This window comes from Carassius gibelio, chromosome B21 (assembly GCF_023724105.1).
Source record: "Carassius gibelio isolate Cgi1373 ecotype wild population from Czech Republic chromosome B21, carGib1.2-hapl.c, whole genome shotgun sequence".
Taxonomy (NCBI): Eukaryota; Metazoa; Chordata; class Actinopteri; order Cypriniformes; family Cyprinidae; genus Carassius; species Carassius gibelio.
In genome coordinates, this window is record NC_068416.1 from 27,929,642 (window position 1) to 27,953,094 (window position 23,453).

The 23,453-nt window shown below is 39.8% G+C and overlaps 2 protein-coding genes across 7 annotated transcripts in view; one reads left to right on the forward strand and one right to left on the reverse strand.

Annotated features, from left to right (window-relative positions):
• The window catches only part of LOC127986321 (tumor necrosis factor receptor superfamily member 14), a 51,622-nt gene extending 48,928 nt beyond the window's left edge, over positions 1-2,694 (forward strand). For 2 of the 6 annotated variants that reach the window (XM_052588608.1, XM_052588607.1), the window contains exons 2-6: positions 74-222; positions 767-892; positions 1,021-1,173; positions 1,519-1,600; positions 1,707-2,694. In XM_052588608.1, the coding sequence (XP_052444568.1) occupies positions 96-222; positions 767-892; positions 1,021-1,173; positions 1,519-1,600; positions 1,707-1,827 (609 nt within the window). In that variant the 5' untranslated portion in view covers positions 74-95 and the 3' untranslated portion in view covers positions 1,828-2,694. The remainder of the gene's footprint in view (positions 1-73; positions 223-766; positions 893-1,020; positions 1,174-1,518; positions 1,601-1,706) is intronic. The other 4 variants (XM_052588610.1, XM_052588612.1, XM_052588609.1 and 1 more) reach the window with 4 other exon arrangements.
• Positions 1-23,453, reverse strand: part of LOC127986304 (apolipoprotein L3-like) — a 540,496-nt gene that overhangs the window by 367,687 nt on the left and 149,356 nt on the right. The window lies entirely within an intron of this gene.

A 23,453-nucleotide genomic window follows, 5' to 3' on the forward strand; every position in this document is an offset into this window, starting at 1 on the left:
GTGTCTGCCACAATTTATTTCTGTCTGTTTTTCTGAAAGCCATCTAACACAAATCTCTTTTTCATCTCTGCAGACAATTTATTCAGTTCCCAGAGATGTCTATACTCTATAATCTATCAAAACTGCTTCCTCTCCTCTCCGTGAACATTGTGCTTTGTGTGGCAGCTTGTAATAATGCAGAATATGAAATTAATGGAGAGTGTTGCCCAATGTGTGATCCAGGTAAATCCAGGATAAGATTTCTCTTCACCCAAACACACACTAGATGCAGATGAACTCAGACACTTAAAGAATCATGATACCGTTTCATTATCACTCATTATTACTGATGAACAACTGTAATATACTCGTAATATAATCTTCAGTGTTTGGACTGATGTGGCCAGGGCCTTGTTAAAAGTAAACCTGCACCAATCTGGTGTTTCTCTGTGGTAGATTCTCTTCATCTGGTGTAAAAATAATAAATAGAAGCAGCGAGTGCAGGCCATGTGTTGAGTTACAGTCTGAGATCTATTTATATAGTGCACCGTTTTATTTCTGATTCGATTCTTCATTAGAAGTCACTTATCTGACAGATATTATTATAGTTACATAATCCCCAGATATATTTCAGGGTCTAGGTTAGTGGTTTCTGAGACAGAAGATGGTTATATATATATATATATATAACTTACACAGTTACAGATACATGTTAAAGTTATGTACATATGGCATGTATAAATAATGAATAATAATTGTGTTGTTGATTTTCTTTGATGTTGTCTAGGAAAGCGAGTTTATAAACACTGTGATGAGTTCAGCACCACAACATGTAATTCATGTCCCTTCATGACTTACTCTAATACACCTAATGGATTTACAGAGTGTCTGCCCTGTTCTGTGTGTGATACGAGTGAGTAATACTGTCTTTCTTACTGACTCATCATGGGTTCATATATATTGTATTTTATTTTTTCTCCAGATGACTTGTCATTGCCAGGTTTTCTACAATTGACTCATTAGTTGTCTTTCTTGTTGAAGGAGATGGGCTGAGAGAAAAGCAGGCATGTACAGTAACATCAGACACAGTGTGTGGACCTCTTCCTGGTTATTACTGTATAGACTCGCTCTATAACTGTAAAAGAGCCAAGAAACATTCATCCTGCTCACCTGGACAATACATCAAGCAAAACGGTCAGTCTTTTATCAGTCCAGCAGCTTTAATATACATCCATAAAAACTGAGAGGAATAACTCTCTATTAAATAACTCAATTATGGAAATATGTATGTTGTTCTAAAGCAGCTTTACAATTTATTTCACCTGGAGAAAGTATTAAGTAGTTCCTCGTGATAGACATTGCTTGTGTCTCTTATATCCACCTGAACAAATCTACTAAATTATGATCAGTTTGATTATAAGTTAGTTATGTGAAGATTAATTTAGTGTCAGATGCTCTACTGAATGATGATGTGATCGTCTGTGAGACTGTGTTTATTGCTCATGTACTGATGCTGTGTGTTTAATTGTATTTGTATAGGAACAGAGTTCAGAGATACAGTGTGTGATCACTGTCCTGCTGGTTCATATTCAGATGGGACAGTCTGCAAATTACATACAGAGTAAGTATTAATATTTTAAAACACTGACACCTTCTTAAATTAAATTATTCCCCTCACAAGAGATATATTTGTAGTTAATCGTGAGTTTTGTATCTCTCTCTAACAGCTGTGAATCTCTGGACAAGACAACAATCAGAGAAGGAACAGATACGACTGATGCTGAGTGCAGAGATAGAGCAACTTCTTTCCTGAAACTGATTCTGTGTGTGTTTGTGGAGTGTGTTTAGTGTGTTTGCTGATGTTTGATCAAAGATTCAGCCATGTTTCATGGACTTTTTTTATGGGACAAGCTGCACTGGGTCCCAAAAAGTGTATTAAACCTTCACTGTAAAAAATGTAACGTAAAATCAACAGTAGCTTACAGGCAACAAATAGCCAGCAAGCTTCAGTATTTTATTCCACGGTAATATTACTGTAAATCTGTCTACAGTAGTTGACAACATACTGTATAATAACTTACAGTATATTTATACTGTAAAATTAATTACAGTTCATGTTTTGAACTGTATTTTAAAATACCGTAAAGTTACTCTGCAGTATAATTGATTACGGTAGTTTTTATATTCACATATACGCATATATACACAACATATAACTAACTAAAACCTTGTTACATGCTTAAAAAATAATGAAATATAAAGGCAAAAAAATTTCACACAGTTATATTACTGATTATTAGATGTCACGTAAATTATGACAACACTCAGAACATTTATTACAGTTTCATTAAATGGTAAAAACACTCTCCAGACTTGACAGGGCCTATGCAGATCCCAGGTTTTTGCTGCCTATAGAGAACAAAACACAAAAGTTTAGTTGCACTACAGCTTGACAGACATCAATGTGATAAACAGACTTGAAAATAACTTACCTCTTTATTAACTCATCAGCACGCTGCAATGTCGAACAACATACACGCTGAAAGAAATGAAAAACATATTCAACACTGCATAGACCTACACAGAGATATTCGTTTCACAATGCATCCCCTTTCTGAATTTCCTTCTTGATACAATTAATGTAAAGATGCTCCTGACTACATTTAAATGTAATGTTTGTATTTCCCATTAAAAGCCAATAAAATATTGAAATTAGATTTTTGTTTGTTGCTACTTTTAACTACACTGACTAATCTTTCCTCTTTTCTAAATCAGTACTTAAAAGTCTTACCTAACTCTAATAAATCAGCCAGTCATATTTGGTGAATTCCTTGACGAAGCTGGCAACATGTGGATTCAGGGCCCTGTTTCTACGTTGCACCATCTATATATTTTCTTTAAATACAAATATACTGAAATATACTGTTGTCTATCACAACAGTGTATGCTACATTCTACATTTATTCTCCCAGCTTGGGAAGGTAAAAATAAACTTCTAATGTTCGCATGGGTTTGAATGACCATAGTACTTTCACTACAGATGTGGACAAGCAACAATAGCATTAGTTTCACAATTTTGAATGGAAATCAGTCCTAATCTGACCACACTGGATACAAGAGTTCATTTTCTAGTACTCACCATGATCTGCTCATGCCAAACAGTATGATTTTTTATGGATTCATCAATAGTTACCTTTGGATGAATTCCCGGATTGTTGCAGCCTCAGCTTGGTACTCCAGGTTGAAAATGTAGAAGGAAGCAAAGAAGACAGCCAGGGCAGATGTGAAGGCATTTCTAATCTTATTTCCAAACAATTTTAACGTTAGATGCAGTACTTACCCATCTATATCTGGTGACTTCACCAAGGATTTTTACCTGTAAGACAAAGAGAAACATGGATCAAAACATAAAAAGGTTACAAAATAATTCCAAAATATAAAATCTAAATAAATAATTTGAAAAGAAAACAAATTTCAAAGACGAGAAATGACAAGCTAACAACTTAAATGCAAATTAAAAATAGGAAAAAGTTAATATATAATTTTAGTTAATTAAATAATTGAATGCTAGTATTAATTATTCAATCTGCATTTAATTTATTACTTTTTATAAAGATGGCTAATCTATTTAATTATTATTATTATTATTTATTTATTTACCTACAATTAAGTTGAGATCTCTTGGGGTCCCAACAGAGACCCGATTTCGAGGGAGAACCTGTTTTGTCACAAATAAGAAACGAGAAACACCCAAAGTGACAAAAAAAAAAAAAACGGGGATTATAATAGCCATTATCGTGAATATCAAACAATATCAAATATACAACTAAATTATCCGCAGTCCATTGGCAGTGGCTGTATTCAGATATTAATAAACTAGTGCACTTGAAGAAGTTAATGAAAATGAGTGTGCAAAATCATGTGAGTGTCTGGTCTGAAGAAGGACTATCAGACTTTCACTGTCTGTGTATTCACTTTAAGTGTAACTTACATCGGTTGTACTCACGTCGCCTACTAATAAATGTATAATATGACTGAAAACACTGTGGTTGTCCCTTCAAGTCGTGCATTACATTAGTGTAATAGGTTGATTTCGAACATAGCTTTAGGCTTTAGGCGCCAGTGATGCGTGGGTCAATAACCCGCCCCCGACTGACGTTTTCAACTAACTCGCAACTCCGACCGCAAAAAATAAAAAATAAAATATTACCCGACCCGCTTCCTGACCCCCATTTTTAAAAAGCAGTAAATGCTCATAGTAGCGTCATTGGGCCATAGGAACGTAGGCAAAACTAACTAGGCCAAATATATATATATATATATATATATATATATATATATATATATATATATATATATATATATATATATATATATATATATAAAAATAATATTATAATTTTGTCAAGATTTATAAAAAATCATCAGTAAGCTCATAATTTGTAAAATAGTCTAGTCTGGCTATGTCTATTTGTATGTTTCTGCAGGGTCAGCAGACATTGAGGTTCGGGTTTGTTCCAATCACAGCTCGTGAGCGGAGAGCGCATTTCTGATTCAGAATGGTTTAATTGGCACTTTGGAACCAAAATATGCAAGGAGTCATTTAATTGTTTAGTAATAAACTGGTGTTTTCTGTGTTGCTGCAAAGATGAGGTTGACGATGCAGACTCACCATGAACGCAAGAGAGAAATGCACATTTCATATGGATTACATCATCAGAGAGTAGCCCGTTTATTTTGGTTTGAATATTTTCGTTTAAAAGTAGACATTAAGCTTTCTGTAATATATATCCTGTATTTCTCAAATCTGTGAGGCACACGGGCAACTGATTGATAAAACATTAATCAAAATTAAGATACAATTTATACAAAACAAAAATCTTTTAAAAAGAGTTTTCTATAAAACAAAACTTAATGAAGTCGTCAAAATCATGTTTTACCAAAAACAGCGCTGTTGCTCCACATGCAGTCTTCTTTGTCGCCTCCATCTCTTCGTGCAGACTGAGCTCTGCGTCATCTTCACCAGTTATTCAGCCAATAAAGTGTAGGACTATGTATTACAAAAATGTGTCTAGTAGTAGTAGTGTTTGAACATTAATTGACATCATATCAGCAGCACATGTGAAAGTGTGAATGAATACTAGTCAGGTTAATCATTATCACACTAATTAGACAGTAATAGCAGACTGATGGAGAGAAGAAGGACTTCCAGTCGTTGGGTTCTTGTCTCCTAAAACACTACATTTGTGTCACTGCCAAAACTTTTGACCATGACAGTAAAGTATATATGCTGTATATGACTGATGTGTGTCTGCTCAAATCAGTTAAATAATAACAGCAACATTAATAAAGTCAGATCAATTCTATTGGAGTCAGATTAATTATTGAATTATGCACATCTTCCTTAAACTACTTTCTGTTTGATTATTGGTTCAAAATAGCAGCTTCATTTCCAGTCTAACAGCTCCACTAATGAAATACACGTGTTCAATCAACATTTTACACTCATGAGAATAACAGATGATTTATTCATCTTCATCAGATCTCTTATCACAATCATCATCCTCTCTAGTCTCTTCTGAGTTTTCAGTGATAATCTCATTGCGCCATCTGGTGTTGACATCTGTCATTACACAAAGTTATGAAATGAGGTTTGGATTTCCATAAATTTCCAAATTATATTTTATTGTTGTCGTTTCTATCTCAGATTTATTTGTTTATTTATTTAGCGTTAAATATATTTATTTTGATAAAATTTTAAAAGTATAACATTTCCGTTGCTCTTAATATTTATGACATTTCACACTTTATTAGAGACCTTAAATGCTGTGCACAAAACAGCCTCTTTTTAAAGTGCATCATATTAAACTTTGCATCTCATATCTCAGGTGAGCAGCAGGTGTCTGTGAGCTGGATCTCTGATCTCTGATTCTGAGAGAGAGGATCAGCTGTAAACAGACACTACAGAAACACAAGACATGTCTCTCTTATAGTTTTGAATGGGAGAAAAATTCAGAGAGACTTTGCTGTAAACGCTTTTCAAGAGCGTGCGCTTTCGTGAGCTCGCTGCTGATTGGCTGCCTGCTAATGACGAATCAGTCATAATCATAAAATTACGAGAGAAAATCATGAGTTCTGTGTTCATATGAACGTGATCTGATTCAGATTTAATTCATCTTAATGCAGCATGAGTTTGTGTTCATTTTTACCTGAAAGTTTAGCTGAACATCAACATCTTCAGAAACACACTTTTCTCTTTCTTCAGTCACAGCATTCTTCACTTTTATTCTTCTTTTAATGATCAGCAGCTGATTAGACCTTGTTTCTGCAAGATGACAAGAAATGAGTTTGTGGGGCTTCTGTAAAAATCCTGATCAGAGGAACAAAATCAATCCAATAGTCGATCAGAATTATTAACATGAGTTTCTTCTCCAGTTGAGAATAACAGATGATCATTTCTCTGAAGTGGATGCTGAACGCTCATGTGAAAAAAAGTTAATTACTGATTTTTGATTAAGAATTGATCAAAAGGTGTTCACTGAAAAAAGATCTGCAGATATGATTGAAGGGATTCTACAGATGTGTGGTTTCTATTTCTAGATCTATTTCACTATTATTTCTCTATTGTTTTTTATATAAGTGTCAGTAATAACACTTATGTACTCGCTGATATCAATCCCGGGTTTCATATTTGAATATTAATAGTCATAGTTTTCATAGTGTTTTTGAAACTATTGCTGTCAGATTTGTCATCAGCTCTTTCCTTCTCTCTAAATCAGTTTGCTGAAGCTGATTGTATAAGACTGAAGCTGTAATATGATTCAGATTCATCAGATGTGTGTGATGAGAGTCTCTTTATGCTCCATGTGTGTCATTATGATCCTCATTAATCTTCAGATCAGATCTCTTCTCATACTCTAAACTGAAACTGAAGTCTTTGAGATTGTAGTAAAATCTGCTTGAGAACAACAGTTTGTATCTTTCCTGTAATAATCAATATAAAACACTATTAGTAACACTCTTTCCTCATCATCTTCTTGTTCTCTAATGACTGTGTTGTGTTAAACAGTAGAAGTCTGGTGTAAAGTCTGGAGTCTTGTGTTTCTGTTAAAGTCATTGATGAGCTGCTGATGTGAATCAGGTGTGTTTCATCACACATTTACATCTTCTTCAGCTCTGTGTCACTCATTTAACCTTTACACTACACATTTAAACTCTACAAACAATATTAGACTGTGTCTGAGATCAGAGATTCACTCAACAGCTGCTTCTGAATCCAGTAGATAAGATCCTATCAGCTGCTGAAGTGAAATCTGTGTGTGTGTGTGTGTGTGTTTTCAGTGCTGTTGCTGGAGCTGGGGTCATCTGAATCCTCTCAGGGTCAGCATCATCTCTTCTCAGTGTTGTGTTCATCAGAGTCTGGATCTAATCTTTAGTCTGGTGTTATTCAGATATATCCACTGAATATATTCTGCTTGATTTATGACTAAACAGCTGAAAATATCTGTAGAGTAAAGCTGAACACATCTGTGTCTCTGCAGCACAGAAGCAGTCCTCAGTAGCACAGCCGACTGTTATGACTTTTTATATATTTTTTCGTAGTTATCACTGAACAAGTATGTCGTGTTAAACTGAAATAATTATTAATTTCTAAAATAATATTTATCATGCAAGCAGAGAGATGTCATGACAAACGTTTAGTGATCATTTGAACACGACTGAATCTATTCAATGCACACATTCTCATTACGCAGAACTCTTTGAGCGAGTCTTAATGTTAATGAACTTCACTAAACAGATGTGTGTGTTCCGCGCAAACCAGCAAAAGGTTAAGATGCAAACATGTAGGACAAGTAGACAATGTATCCGAATCGAAGCTGATTATTAGCCTACTCTTGAGAGAGAACTGATTTGGTTTTTGAGAGACTGAGGCGCGCAGCGCGGCTGTTTGATTGGTGAGCGCGCTGTGCTTATTCCATTCATTCGTATCATATGGTAGCCTAAGCTTTCAATATTTGCCTTTTAAATATATACAAATAATATAACGTGTAGCTATGATGTATTATTATAGGTAAAATTCCTCTTGCAACGCTCTGATTTCTGAGAGATGCACAGAGAGGCGACAACAATGCGGTGTTTGATTTGCGCTCTTTTCACTCATAAAGTTTACATTCATTCACTTCTGGCCCTGATGCCCTGGCTCATCTGTTATCTAGCAAACACCAGACTCTGTCAGCTTTAGCCGAGTATTCAGGCAGAATTATTCCTTGAGCGTTATTCGTTTTTTAAGCCATTATCCGTGCCATATTCGGCTTCAGGCACAACCCTAATTATTACATTACATATTTTATTTTTACATGCAACATAGATAAGGTCATATAGTAACAGCTCCACGCAATATTGTAATTCTAAAATTCACGTCGTACTTGCAAACACTTTGTATGCATTCTGGTTAATGCATGCTGGAGTAGTCGATTGTTTCCGACAGAGCTCGACTAGTCTATGCAAGCACTAAGTAGCTACAGTATGACAAAAATGTCGCTGTATTTATGTGCGCATGCCCAGTAGAGCCAAACGTATCCATTCTAGCCTTGCTGCGCGCATTTGTCATATCCCGAGCTTTGCATGTGTCTGTGCACTGTGCCAATTAGGCATAGTCATATACATTTTTGACCACAGATATAATGTCAACAAAAAATTAAGTACATAAAAATTATAAAAGTTCCAAACTTTGTTTGTTTATCCAAGTTTAGCTCCCAGGTCGGACTGGGGGTAAAACCAGTACTCATTAGCAAGGCCCCAAAGGAAGAGAGGGCCCTTGAAAAGTATGAATCTGAAATATATATTTTTTACCTGGATATTTTCATGGGTGGGGGCCATGGGGGCCCATCAGGACTGCCTATGCATAGGGCCCAGGATCTTGTTTAACGCCCCTGTTAGCTTTAACCCTCAAGCTCTTACTAGACACACTAATCTTCCAGGTGTTTTAAGGCCAGTTGGAGCTAAACTTTTCAGGACATTGGCCATCCAGGATGTAGTTTGGAGACCCCTGTCCTACAGAGTTGTTACTTTGCACATGCTTTTTGATCACTACAAATAATAATGTAAAATGATTTTCTTAGAATAGGAGATATGCTTTCTCTCGCATCACAAACATTATCAGTAGTTAAGTATGTGGTCTTGAAGAGGACCCTTTTTTCTCTCATTTGGACTCGGTCTTGGACTTGGACTCGAACCTCTTTGGACTCGGTCTTGACTCGGTCTCGACTAGTCCTGGACTTGGACTTGACTTGGACTCGACAAAGCCGGACTTGACTACAGCTCTAAGCACAGGGATATTTGTAGAAACACACAATAATACACGTCCAGGGGTTTCTGTGTGTTATTTCTACTGTTAGCATGTGTGCGTGTTCACTATCAAACACAGAGAAACTGTGAAGAGCAGCAGCAGAAACCCTTCATCAGTCTGTTAGTGATCAGATGAGTCTGAGAAACAGTCCAGCAGCTGAACACACTGTAGTCTGGATGATGAAGATGATGATGATGATCAGGTCTTCAGCTGCTGCTGTCTCACTGATGTTGTGTGTTCTTCAGAACATGATGAAGATCTTTTGACATCTGAATGAACCTTTACAGGTCTGTCTGGATCATCTGAGACTAGAATCACAAATTTCAATCAGGACCACTTCCGTCAAGTATATTTAATGTCAATTATAATTGCATACAGTTAGTGTTGGCTGTATGGTTTGGCATGTTCTGTCCATGCAGCCATGCTTGGACAGAGCGGGGAGAGCAGCTAGACAAACCCCCCCTGGGGTACAGAACAGAACCATATAAGCATACATAATTACAATTCTCAATTACATGAGTTGTAAACAAAATGTGATAGAGAGTGCTTCCAATGAAGACACTGTAAAGAAAGAACAAAGTTAGATCGGATTACAGGTTCAGTTGGTGGAGTTGGGGTTGGAGGAGGGAGTTAATTGCAAGCAGCAATGCAATGGAAGAGACACTGAATAATGGGAATTTAAATAGACCGCAGGAGATAGGTGTCAAGACTGGATTGGTACACATCAGGAACAGCTGACTGTCAGATAATGCAAGCGTGACTAACATGACCTGACTGAATCAGATATATCAGATTATCCTCATTGTTTTAGATTTGTTCTCATTCTATAAACTATTGTGTCATTTCCACACAATCATCTGTGAGTGCAGGAAGTGGATCTGTCTGAATGTGACACTTTATGACTTTATTTGAAGAATTTAGATCATGAACAAACACTTACAGTCTGGTTTTATTCTCTTCATACTGTCACATCTCACGAGTCTCTGTCTGTTTTTCTCTTGTGGTCCAGTATATTAAAACAAAGTAGCTACAATAACTATTTTATGTTAAAACAGTGGGTAAGCCCACTGCTCAAGAAACCATCTCTAAATCCAGCGCTTCTTGAAAACTACAGACCGGTATCCCTTCTTCCATTCATTGCAAAGACACTTGAGCGAGCTGTGTTCAACCAGCTTTCTATGTTCCTTGTACAGAACAACCTTCTGGACAGCAACCAATCTGGCTTCAAAAGTGGCCACTCAACTGAGACTGCTCTGCTCTCGGTTACTGAAGCCCTGCGACTGGCAAGAGCAGCTTCAAAATCCTCGGTACTCATCTTACGGGACTTGTCTGCTGCTTTTGACACTGTTAATCACCAGATTCTCCTGTCCACCCTCAGAAAGATGGGCATCTCTGGAACTGCTCTCCTGTGGGTTAAGTCCTACCTCTCTGACAGATCCTTCAGGGTGTCTTGGAGGGGTGAAGTTTCAAAGTCTCACCACCTTGCTACTGGGGTTCCTCAAGGCTCAGTACTTGGATCACTTCCTTTCTCCATCTACATGACGTCATTAGGACCTGTCATTCAGAAGCATGGCTTTTCTTATCACTGCTACACTGATGACACCCAACTCTACTTCTCATTTCAACCAGATGACCCGACGGTAGCTACTCGCATTTCAGCCTGTCTGAGTGACATTTCTAGCTGGATGAATGACCATCACCTTCAGTTTAGGCTCACAAAGACAGAACTCCTGGTGATTCCAGCTAACCCATTGCTTCATAACAACTTCTCTATACAGCTGGGTTTGTCAACCATTACCACACTGCTACAACAACCTGGTCCTGCAGATTTGCCTTATACAACATTAGGAAGATTCGACCCTTCCTGTCAGAGCAAGCAACCCAACTTCTTGTCGAAGCTCTTGTTCTCTCCAGACTGGACTATTGTAATGCTCTCCTGGCTCTTCCTGCATGTACTGTCAAGCCTCTGCAATTGATCCAGAATGCAGCAGCGAGGGTTGTCTTCAATGAGCAAAAAAAAAAGCTCACGTTACTCCTCTCCTCATCAGGTTACACTGGGTACCAGTAGCCGCTCGCATTAAATTTAAGGTACTGATGCTTGCCAACAAGACGACCACTGGCATGGCACCAACATACCTAAACTCACTGGTTAAATCTTATGTGCCCTCCAGAAGTTTGCGCTTTGCAAGTGAATGGCACCTTGTGGGGTGGCAGTGGCTCTGTGGTTCATGTAGGTTGTCTACAAACTGGAAGGTTGGTGGTTCAATCCCCGGCTCCACCTGATCGAGTGTCGAGGTGTCCTTGAGCAAGACACCTAACCCCAGCTGCTCCCGATGAGCTGGATGGCGCCTTGAATGGCTGACACCACAGTCGTTGCATGAATGAGTGTATGAATAGGTGAATGTGAGGCAACTTGAATTCAATTCAATTCAATTCAAGTTTATTTGTATAGCGCTTTTTACAATACAAATCGTTACAAAGCAACTTTACAGAAAATTATGTTTCTACAATATTTAGTAGTAGCTAGTAGTTTGTGCACGTTTGACAGGATTTTAGAAAAAATAAAAAATAATAATAATAAAAGACGTAGTCAGCTAGACGATGAACTATCAATATTATTAATTAATAGTTATTATATGATGCCGTCACACATGTAGCAATATTTGTTAGTTCTGTGTTTTCATTCATTGTTAGCATCATCTGAGGTCCTCTGAGGGTCAGCATCATCTCTTCTCAGGTGTTCTGGATCCAGACTGGAGCTTGTGTAAATCCTAGTTACCAAAACAGAGAAACAAATAGAGACATCATTAGCATAGCTGCTGTTCCAACAAAGTAAAATTAGTTTAACCCAAGCTAATGAATAAAAATGCACATTTGATTAGATGCAACTACACTCACAATTTAAAAGATACATTATTCGTATGCTTGGCGAAAGATATGTGTTTTCAATCTAGATTTAAACAGAGCTTTGTAAAGTGCTTTGGATGGCTATGTGGTCTGTTGAAAGTGCTATATAAATGCAGTCCATTTACCATTTGTGGTGCCATCCCAAAGAAGTTCAAAATCACTCTCACGGACCTTCTCCTGGACTGTGCCCAGCTGGTGGAATGACCTCCCAATCTCAATTTGTACAGCGAGTCTTTACTCATTTTCAAGAAACATCTAAATACTCATCTTTTTCACCACTTAACCAACTAATACTAGCACTTTTCCTTCTTTTCTTGTCTTTTCATTTATTAAAAAATAAATAAATAAATAAATAAAAAACCTGGCTATGTGTTCTGTAATAGACTAACTGAGACTTGTCATGGCACTTGTATACTGTTCTTGTTCTTTTGTTGACCTGACTGCTTCTATTGTTCTCATTTGTAAGTCGCTTTGGATAAAAGCATCTGCTAAATGATTAAATGTAAATGTAGTAAGAATGTAACAGGCCAACATTAATCATAAATGCTCAATCCTCTTAATAATGTCAGTATTTGATCCCTGGCTATCTTTGACACATACGACATGACTCAGAACGAGGAGGTTATCACGGGGCTGTAATATATGATAGTGTGACAGTTCATGTCTGTCATCATCATCTGTTTCAGGATGATCTGAATTTCACATGTGCTTCCTTCTGACACTATTTTAAATGGAAAACATTTTGTGCAGCAAGTGACACTTAAGAGCTTAAAGTCCTGATCTAATCTTTTAAAAATTAAATAGTGTTGATCCCAGTGTTAAAATATCAGTGACAGGTTCCTGCTTTAAATGTCTTGACTAGTTTTACACTAGTAAATCTGATCCTGAACATTTATCTGCTATATATTAAATATAATCAGATGTTTGTGATTTCCAGTTTGTCATGATTCAGACAGACCTGCAGAGATTCAGTCTGATGATCAAGATGAGCTCATCAGTCTGACCTCACAGATGAGGTGAAATATTGTAAAGTGGAGCCCAGTTTACTTCACCTATAATAGATGCAGAAATCGATCTCTTTTTAGAAAGCAGAAACAACTAAGAATGTGCTTAAAGCTGCAGTAGGTAACTTTTGTAAAAATATATTTTTTACATATTTGTTAAACCTGTCATTATGTCCTGACAGTAGAATATGAGATAGATAATCTGTGAAAAAATCAAGCTCCTCTGGCTCCTCCCAGTGGTCCTATTGCCATTTGCAGAAAATGCATCACTCCCGGTAAGAAACAACCAATCAGAGCTGAGGTCCTTAACTTTGTTTGTGTTCAAAATGCAGAAAAATGTATATAATAAGCGAGTACACCATGAATCACTAGGATGCACCTATAATAAGTGTTTATATTCGGACTATTTTAGATTGCTTCGGGGGTACCGCAGCGGAGTAACCCAGTACCTTTGTGATTCTTCATAGACATAAACAGAGAGAAGTAGTTCCGGCTACGATGTTCTTCCGCAAGACGCAAGCAGTTCTGTTTATTAACCGCTAGAGCATCAAAAGTTACCGACTGCAGCTTTAAGTCAAAAGTTTGACTGAGTATTTCTTAAACATTTGAATTTTATACTACATATAATTTATACACTTTAAAGGTACAATACTAACAGTAATATATTATTTCCTTTTCAGATGATAAAGCATCAAGCTTTTATTACAGCAGAAAACAGCAGGAAGCCCTTAAAGCTGCTCTTTTCTATCAGTTTCTGGAGAAACAGAGCATGATGTGCTCCGAGACTGACTGAGAGACAGGACTTTTATTCTGACAGGGGCGAGATCGGACATGAAACACAAAACTGATGGAAAAAGATCCCCTCTTTAGCTCTGCTTGTGTTTTATCTTCTCATTCAGTCATTAGCTCTCAGAAGAGAGGGATGCACAACATTTTACCTGCAGAGAAATGAAGATGAAGAAGAAGAAGAAGAAGAAGAAGAAAGAACAAGATGAAAGAGGAGGGAATGATGAAGAACTTCAGACATAGTTTGAGTTTTCTGGATTTTTATTTGGCATGACCAAATTACATTTTTTGCATCTACCAAAAATGACTTTATTTTTAGTTTGGATTATATTTTTGTATTATTTTTTTGGAACTGTATATACATATTTGCACACTTTTGAAGAACTACTTTTTTCACTTTGGAAAATGAGTCCATCTGTGTATTTCTGTCTGATCAGTTCATCCTTAAATTGATGTATAAGACCTAAACACTGATCATTAAATATCAGTTCATATAATCTGAGTGTGTGTGAATGTATTTGATATTTGTAAATAGTTGCACAAGTTCCCTTTCGAGGGAACTTCAAACTGTGTCCTCTAGGGGGCGCTTTGGGGAACACCTCGTCGTGACCCTTGTCTGAAGCATACATTGAAAAATTTGTTGGCCGGTGACAGCCTGCGACGTCACTACCGGCACGACTATAAATCAGCACCGGGAGAGCACGTCATTATCTTCTTCATCTTCACTGACTGTTTTGTTTGAAGCATGCATCTGAAAGAACCGGTAAGGGCAATCTTTCTCTGTTTATCATGACGACAACCATCAAGCGTTTAGACGATGTGTGCATCCGTGTCGGCGTTATTTGACACCCGATGACACTCGCGATCTTTGCGTCATTTGTTTGGGTGAAGAGCACACACGCGATGTCTTTGAGGAGGCAATCTGCGTGCATTGTGAGCATTTTTTCAATGGAAAAAGCGCCGCTCTCGTTCGTCTCTCTTCTAAAATAAAAAAAAATAATAAAAAAAGGCTGTCATCTGCTTCTCGTGGTTCAGGATCTGTCCACGCTGAGGTGTGAAAGAAAATGAGCTCGTGAGAATACAGGTGGATCTGTCTGAATGATTTAAAGAGGGACTTTCCTTTTCACGCTCGTAAAAAAAAAAAAAAAAAAAAAAAGGGCGGCGGACGAGAGAGACTCGGGAGTATGATGTTATATCTTTAACACTTTCTGATACTGAGGTTAGTGCTCTGCTGGGTTTTTACCCAGGAGAAGCAGGAAATATTTGAGGATGGTGAAGAAGCTGAGGTTGAGCCTTCTCAATTCTCCTGCCCTGCGTATGTAGAGCTGTTGGAAGTTATTGAGCGAAAATTACCTTTTGACCAAAGCCCTCCAGCTCAGGTGAGCCTTTCATTTGTCCATGATCTCCATACAGAGAATAAAAAGAAATGAAAGATGCCGTTTTCTTCTCGCATCCATCGGTTTCGGCATGAAAGTAATCTGCCGACATCGAGGTGATGCGCGAAAGCGGCTATGAGGGAATGTCCCCTATAGAAAGAGCTACAAATTTAAATTAAATTATTTTTATCTGTGGTATTTTTTTCTTTATGAAGGGGAAACGTCCTCTCTTAATCTCCCTCCTTGCCATCTAAGCCCCTTCTGAAAATCATATCGCTTAAATGGCAAGGCATACGCAGTAGCAGGTCAGGCCGTGGCTTTATTACACACAATGCTGCTACTTCAAGCATGTCAGACTGATCTGCTAAGAGACCTGGATAGAGGAAGGGGCATTTTTCTGATCAGGTAGCTGAGCTCCGCCGCACCATGGATCTCTCTCCGTGTCACCAAGCAGGCCGCCTCCGCTATGGGCAGGACTATGGCGGCCATGGTGGCAGTGGAGAGACATCTGTGGATGAACATGGCAGACATCAGGTGGAAAGAATATTCTTTCTGCTCGATGGTCAGGTTTCGACTTCTGAACTTTTCGGTATTTCCGTTGAGACATCGATTTGAGAAGTTCAGGGAGACGAAGGCGCGCTCTGCTGCTTTCAGATCCTTCATTCCACGAAGGTCCAGGTCTGAGCCCGAACAACATAGGTGTCCTGGCCTGTCTCAATCTGAGGATCAAAGACGGGCACAGAAGGCTAGTGTCGCAACTCGCGCTCCTCCCCCACCTGCGGGCAGGGGTTAGAGGAATCGTGGGTCACGAGGAGGTAAGCAGAACTTAAGGGGTATGATCTAGATGAGGCAGCGTTCTCATCCGAATCGGAGTGATACCAAGGTATCTACTCGTTCTCTTTGGGGATTTTTAACTTCTCCTTTTTTCCTCCCCTTCCTAATTCCCCTGTAACCACCAGCTCGCCACCTAATCGAGGTTAGGTGGAAACCCCTCACATAACAGTCTCGCATAACCTCTCGCATAACCTCTCGCATAACCCCTCGCATTACCTATGCTGGACCACCTGACTGATGGTCGAGACTAAAAGGAGGCACCCCTTGAGCGGGACTCCGGCATAGAAGGGTGGGTAAGTAAATGTAACCCTCTCTGTATATACTTATGTGTATTTAATTGCTGGTGGTTACATGTCTACTAATACATTCTGTGAGTTTCCTTTGCAGTGCTCAGTTACAGTGTTTACTAAACATTCGCCAGCAGCAGCCAACTGGCTTCATGTTCCGGTATTAGGCGGCTGAGATCACAGGTTTCTGAGGGAGACTCCTTGATCATCAGGCCTGGCACAGCATTGCAGGGAATTTGCAAAAAATTGAGCTTGCCTCTCCCGTGAGATTCAGAACATCTGCGATGTTTAGGAACCTTTAAGTACACACGCTTAGCAAAACCACATGGTGGTCAGTGTGCACGTGAACACTTTGCGCACTTTCTAAAAATCCACAAGTGGTAAGTTGCATGCACTCTGCAAACTTTCTGAAATCTTGTACGATAAGGGTTACACGTTCCCCTTCGTTCCCTTTCTTGAGATGATTAGACCTTGGTTCCTTGAGCTCCATTCAGCCAGTGTGTATTTGTTTATACACCTCAAGCATCACTTCCCTCAACCTGAGGGGCTATTTGGGTGATTCTCCTGGTAATTTAGCAGCGCTCCCCTTTTTCCAAAAAAGGATCGCCTATGAGGGCACTACTCTGAGCTCGGAGTTCTCCTCTCGTATGAGTACTATCCAGTATTGTTGTCTCCAGTATTGTTTCCATAGATCGAGTTGATGACTCTCAATCATACTGTTTTAAGATGCAACATTCCATTTATGAGCTGCTCTATCGGAGTGCCACAAGAGCCCCTCCTTACAACAGTATTTGAAAATCCATGCTATGGTAAGTGTGCACGTGAAGTCTTTGCACACTTTCTGAAATCCACACTGTGGTAAGTTTGCACGCTTGTATTCTGCATTCTTTCTAAAAACCTATATAGTGAGGGCTTCGCGCTGTTGCTTCATGCCCTTTCTTGAGTTAGTAAAAGCCCCATTCATCTTGGGCGCCACTCCACATATGTATCCTCGGATACCTATCTAAACAGGGTGTTGCTACTAGAGAACTGGTGAGACAGCTCTTTCATCAAGCTTATGCGTAAGCTAGTGGTAGCCCCTGTGTGACAGGCAAGACTTGGTAAATGCTAGGTTCTTAGCCGTATTCCATTAAAGGAATCTTTCCTGATTCCAAGCCTTCAGCTCTACCCTGGGCCGAGGCCCTAACAATTAAGTTGGGTATGTATCTTAGGCTTTTTGGCCGTAAGGGGTACTGTCACAGACAGCCATCTAAATGTACCAGGGGCAACTCCCATGGAAATGGAAGAGTTGGTACTTAGTGCTCACCATGATTTTGGCCTGCACTCCCCTCAGCATGGCGGCATGGGCATACGGTTCCCCAAAGCGCCCCCTAGACGACGCAGTTCGAAGTTCCCTCGAAAGGGAACAGTCTCAGGTTATGTATGTAACCATAGTTCCCTGAGTAGAGAACAAGACACTGTGTCCTCTAGCTCCCTGCCATGCTTCGGACGCAAGCTTCAGATGAAGAAGATAATGACGTGCTCTCCCGGTGCTGATTTATAGTCGCGCCGGTAGTGATAGTGATAATATTTGGGTTGTAATAGTAGAAAAACTTAGCAAAGAGACACTACTGCTCAACTACACACAGCCTCCCTTCAAGCCGCCATCTTGAGACCCCCATATATTACAATATTAAACAAACTAAAAATTATCAGTAAAGAGATGGAAACTCAGGTTGTGCTGTTTGTAGCATTGAGAGCACACTTTCACTTATAGCAATCAAAGACTTTTCAAATGAATCAATAACCTTTAGTCACCTTAATTTATTATTTTTATTATTTTTATCATTTTATGTTTTGAAGCCAAATTCAGGCCTGAGGACCAATGAAACTCAAGCTCAGACTGACGTCTCATCAGCGTTGGGTTCTGTGTGTGTTTGTGGCGTCTGAACATCTCTGAGATTTTGTCTGCAGACCAAAACACACAGAATAGGGTCTGAAATCACTCTCAAATTCATCAAACAGAAAGACATTACCCACCAAGATGAGCTGACATATGAATGTAAATTAAATAAAATCACACAGATGATCAAAACGAAAGGTAAGTACATCAAAACAAATGTAAGAATAGAAACAATGAGTACTGAACTGTTTTTTCTGACAGGAGTGGAAGAGGCTTTACAGCTGATTGTAGATGTTACAGACAATACGATCAGAGGAACAACACTTGTGCTGAGACTGAATAATGACATGTTTGTAGTTTGTGAATGCGGGAAAAGAAATAATACACTCACTATAGAAAAAAAAAGCACAAGGATGGAGATTATGATGTAACAGGGAAGTGAGAAAATACGAGCAGACCAAAGCGGATATTTCAGAGTCAAAATCCCCTCCAGAGCCACCAGCTGATGCAGATGAAAACCACACCAATGTAATCCCAACCAAAACTGACCAAGCTCATGGATAAAGGATCTGTATTCTTCCAGTATATCTCTCAGTATATATAGATTAATGGGTAATTGTATCAGGTCACTGAGGAGGAGGAGGAGGATGAAGACTGAGATTCGGCCTCTGATCTTTCTGTGAAGGTGCAGAAGATGAAAAGCCAAAATGAGAGCTGACAGACCCACATAAACACTAGCGATGAGGAAGATAATCCTTCTGCTATCTGAGGAATCATATTGAGTTTCATAAGACATTATAATCAGTAGAATGATCACTGTGTTCATCCAGCAAAGTCTGATTTTCACCGTTCTTGTTGCTGAAAGAAAAAAAAAGTTTTATATTGGGTGAATGAGTCAGATATTGAGTAATGGTGTGAATAATTCAAAACATAGCTTTTTCATACATTTACAGTATCTTAAAGGTCCCATGACATGGATAATTTCCTTATCTTTAAATGCTTTTTAATGTTCTCTTAGGTGTACTTATATTGTTAGTATGATTTTTACATTTAAAATTTAGGAAAAAAAAGCATTTTTAGATCCTGATATTAGCCCTCTGGCTTGAATGCTCTGTTTGAAGGGGCTTGTTTGCTGTGAGACTCCGAGTAAACGACAACTCTTGTGATTGGCTGACATCGTTGCATTCGAAATGCATTCATGTGGAACCCCTCTCAAATATAACGTTATATATATATATATATATATATTATTATTATTATTTTTTTTTTTTTTTACTATTACAGCTGTCGAGATTAACGAATCGTGGAAGTGTGGATTATAAAAAAATGTTCGATATTTTCCCATCACATGAAAGGCTGCAGTGATGAGCATTGAGTAGACAGAGTCTGTTTATCGCGTGGATGCAGTGATCTCGTCATTATTGCAACACCTTATCTCACAAAATGCTTTCACCACATCTAACAGCAAACACATGAATACAGTAAGAGCTCAGCTGTGCAGCATAACAGCGTCATTCATTGTAACGGCAGTTTGGGCAAGTGTGCAGATATACTCGCGATGTGTAACAGCTCCGGAAAAAAGCGAGCGTTCTTTGATCGCTCTCTGTAGTTAAATCACAATTTAAATAACAGATTTGTTTCATGCTACTAAGAGAAACAACGTGAAGTTGATCGTTTAGTCACTGGCTTGATTCATTGATGTATAAACAGTATTAAACGATTTAGAAAGAAAGTCTGTGTGAACTTAAATGATTAGCTACCCATCAGAAATCACTGATCACAGATCAGGCATTAATGAACACTGTTACTCACTGTTTGTGCCGGTGCTGTCGAATCCATATCATAAAAGTCTGTTTGTAACGCCTGTGCTGAATTATATGTAAATATTTGGGCGGGCAAAGCAGAGAAAGGGGAGGTAACAATTCTCGTTGCAATGTCACAACGAGGAGATTCAAGATCAGCCTGATTGAGCTTCCATTTTCTCAAAGGCAGAGAAAGATAGAAAAATCTCGATTTACACCGATTCAAATTTCTAGAAACTTGGGGACCACATACAGTCTAGGGCAGGGGTGCCCAACCCTGCTCCTGGCGATCGACTGTCCTGCAAAGTTTGGCTCCTACCCTAATCAAACGCACCTGCCTTTAATTTTTAAGTGAGCCTGAAGACCTTAATTAATTGCTTCAGGTGTGTTTGATTAGGATTGGAGCTAAACTCTGCAGGACAGTCGATCGCCAGGAGCAGGGTTGGGCACCCCTGGTCTAGGGGAACTCATATTAATCTTAAAAAACCTCAGAAAGTGAAATTTTCATGTCATAGGACCTTTAAATGGAAATGACTTGCTCTAATTGTGGTTACATTGTCATAGTTAAATCAGAGCTCAGTGAAAATATATTTGTTTTTAGATTAGATTAAATCTTTTAAAAAAATGTTGAAACTGGCTGGTAACTAGGAAATTTAAATAGAAAAATAGTAAACATCAGTGGTCATCTGTTTGTCTGTGTTTTTCGAGTCAGGTTGAGTCTGAGAATGCAGCGTACTTGGTGTGCTTAGACTAATGCTAGTCAGCTAGTCCCACTCTTCCTCTCATCTTCACCTCAACTCCACGTCGATTGAAAGTCCAGAATCCAGCCATCCAACAGAGATTCCCCTTAAGTACCGGGCGTTCCAGGAAGTGTTCAGCAAACAACAAGCGACACAGTTACCACCTCATCGGCCATGGGACTGCGCCATTGACCTGCTGCCTGTAGCCACACCACCCGGGCCGGATCTATCCAATGTCCATCCCGGAGCAGAAGGCTATGGATGAGTATATCAAGGAAGCCTTACAACAGCGGTCCATTCGACCTTCCACTTCCCCTGCTGCATCCAGCTTTTTTTTCGTGGGAAAGAAGGACGGAGGCTTGAGGCCGTGCATTGACTACCGTGCACTCAACGAACAAATGGTCAAATTCCGCTATCCCCTTCCTCTGGTCCCAACCGCTCTAGAACAACTACGTGGAGCTAAAATCTTCACCAAACTGGATCTCAGAAGTGCATACAATCTCATATGCATCCGAAGAGGCGACGAGTGGAAAACTGCTTTCATTACTCCATCAGGGCAGTATGAATATCTTGTTATGCCCTATGGGCTGTCCAACTCTCCATCTGTGCTTCAAGCCTTCATGAACGAAGTGTTCCTTGAGTTTCTGCATCAATTCGTGATCGTTTACATTGATGACATCTTAATCTTCTCCAAGAGCTTAACTGAACACCATCACCACGTCTGTCAAGTCCTGCAAATACTAAGAGATCATCAGTTGTTCCTGAAGTTGGAAAAGTGTGAGTTCCACCGTACCACTGTTCACTTCCTCGGCTATGTCATCAGCCCACAAGGGATCCAAATGGACCAGAGGAAAGTGGACACCATCATGAACTGGTCACAACCCACCACCGTCAAAGACCTCCAGAGATTCTTAGGATTTGCAAACTTCTACCATCATTTTATTCATCAATACAGCATCATCAGTTCTCCACTCACCTCTCTCTATCTCTATTCTATCACAGCAGCAGGGGAAGCCTCCAGTACTCCATCCATGTGCCTTCTATTCCAAGAAACTGTCCCCGGCGGAGCGTAATTACGACATCGGTAATCGGGAACTTCTGGCTATCAAGATGGCTTTCGAAGAATGGAGACACTGGCTGGAGGGAGCACACCATCAAGTCTAAGTCATTACGGACCACCGTAACCTCAAATATCTTCTAGAAGCCAAACGTCTAAACCCCTACCAAGCCCGATGGGCCCTCTTGTTACACCACTGGTTTAACACCATTTCAGTGCATACTCGGGTACCAGCCTCCTCTCTTCCCCTGGTCAGGAGAGCCGTCAGAGGTCCCAGCGGTCAAAACCTGGTTCGAAGTGAGTGAGAGGGTATGGGACTCAGCACACATCCATCTCCAGCGAGCAGTGTGAAGACACCAGAGCCAGGCCGACGCCAAGAGAGGAGATACACCCCAGTACCAACCAGGTCAAAAGGTCTGGCTCTCCACCAGAGACATCCGTCTTCACCTTCCCTGTCTAAAGCTGAGTCCCCGCTATAAAGGTCCCTTCACCATCGAGAGGCAGGTCAACGAGGTCACCTACCTTCTTCACCTTCCCTCACACTACCGGATCGCACCATCATTTCATGTCTCACTATTAAAGCCCTTCACTGACCCTCTTGTTTCTCCTTCCCCAGGACCTGATGGTGTTGACGTACCTCCTCCTACCGAAGTCACAGAGGAGTCAATTCACCGTGTGCAGGACATCCTGGATTCCCGTCGACGGGGCTGCCTCCTGGAGTATCTGGTAGACTGGGAGGGATATGGTCCTGAAGAACGCTCTTGGGTCCCTAGTGACGACTTCCTGGACACATCCCTCCTCACCCAGTTCCACAACTCCCATCCCAACCACCCTGCGCCGAGAGGTCGAGGCAGACTCCGTCGACGGGTAACGCGGGCGTCAGGGGCCGCCCGTAGAGGGGGGGGGTACTGTCACGGAGTCACCAGTAACACCTGCCACACCATCAGAGTCCAATCACCCGACTCCGCCCATCCGCTCATTATCACCAGATTACTGAAGTCACCACACCTGCACCCGCTCATCACTGCCACTTCTTAAGCCCACACTTCCTTTCACTCTCTGTCTGGTCTCGTCAGAGAATCACCGACTCTCCTCTCTGTGCTACTCTTGGAATCATCTGAATACCTGAACGTCTGATCATCCTGCTTACTTACCACCATCTGTCAGCCGTGTCCTGTCAGTTCTTCCTGTGTCCTCCCTTCGTCTGTACAGCAAGTATCCTCAAGTCATCCTCTTAACATCCCCCTCAGCTCAACTATTCCTCTGCAAGATTGTGTGATACCATCTTCTGTCTCCATAATTCCAATAAACATCTACTTACCTGCATACCCTGTTGTCTCTCTCTTCTGTCCGTGACAATTTGTTTCACTGCTTTGAATTATTCTCACAGTAAAGAATGTGATTCCAGTGGAATAGTTCATGAGATATTTTTTGTTTAACCCGTTTCTGT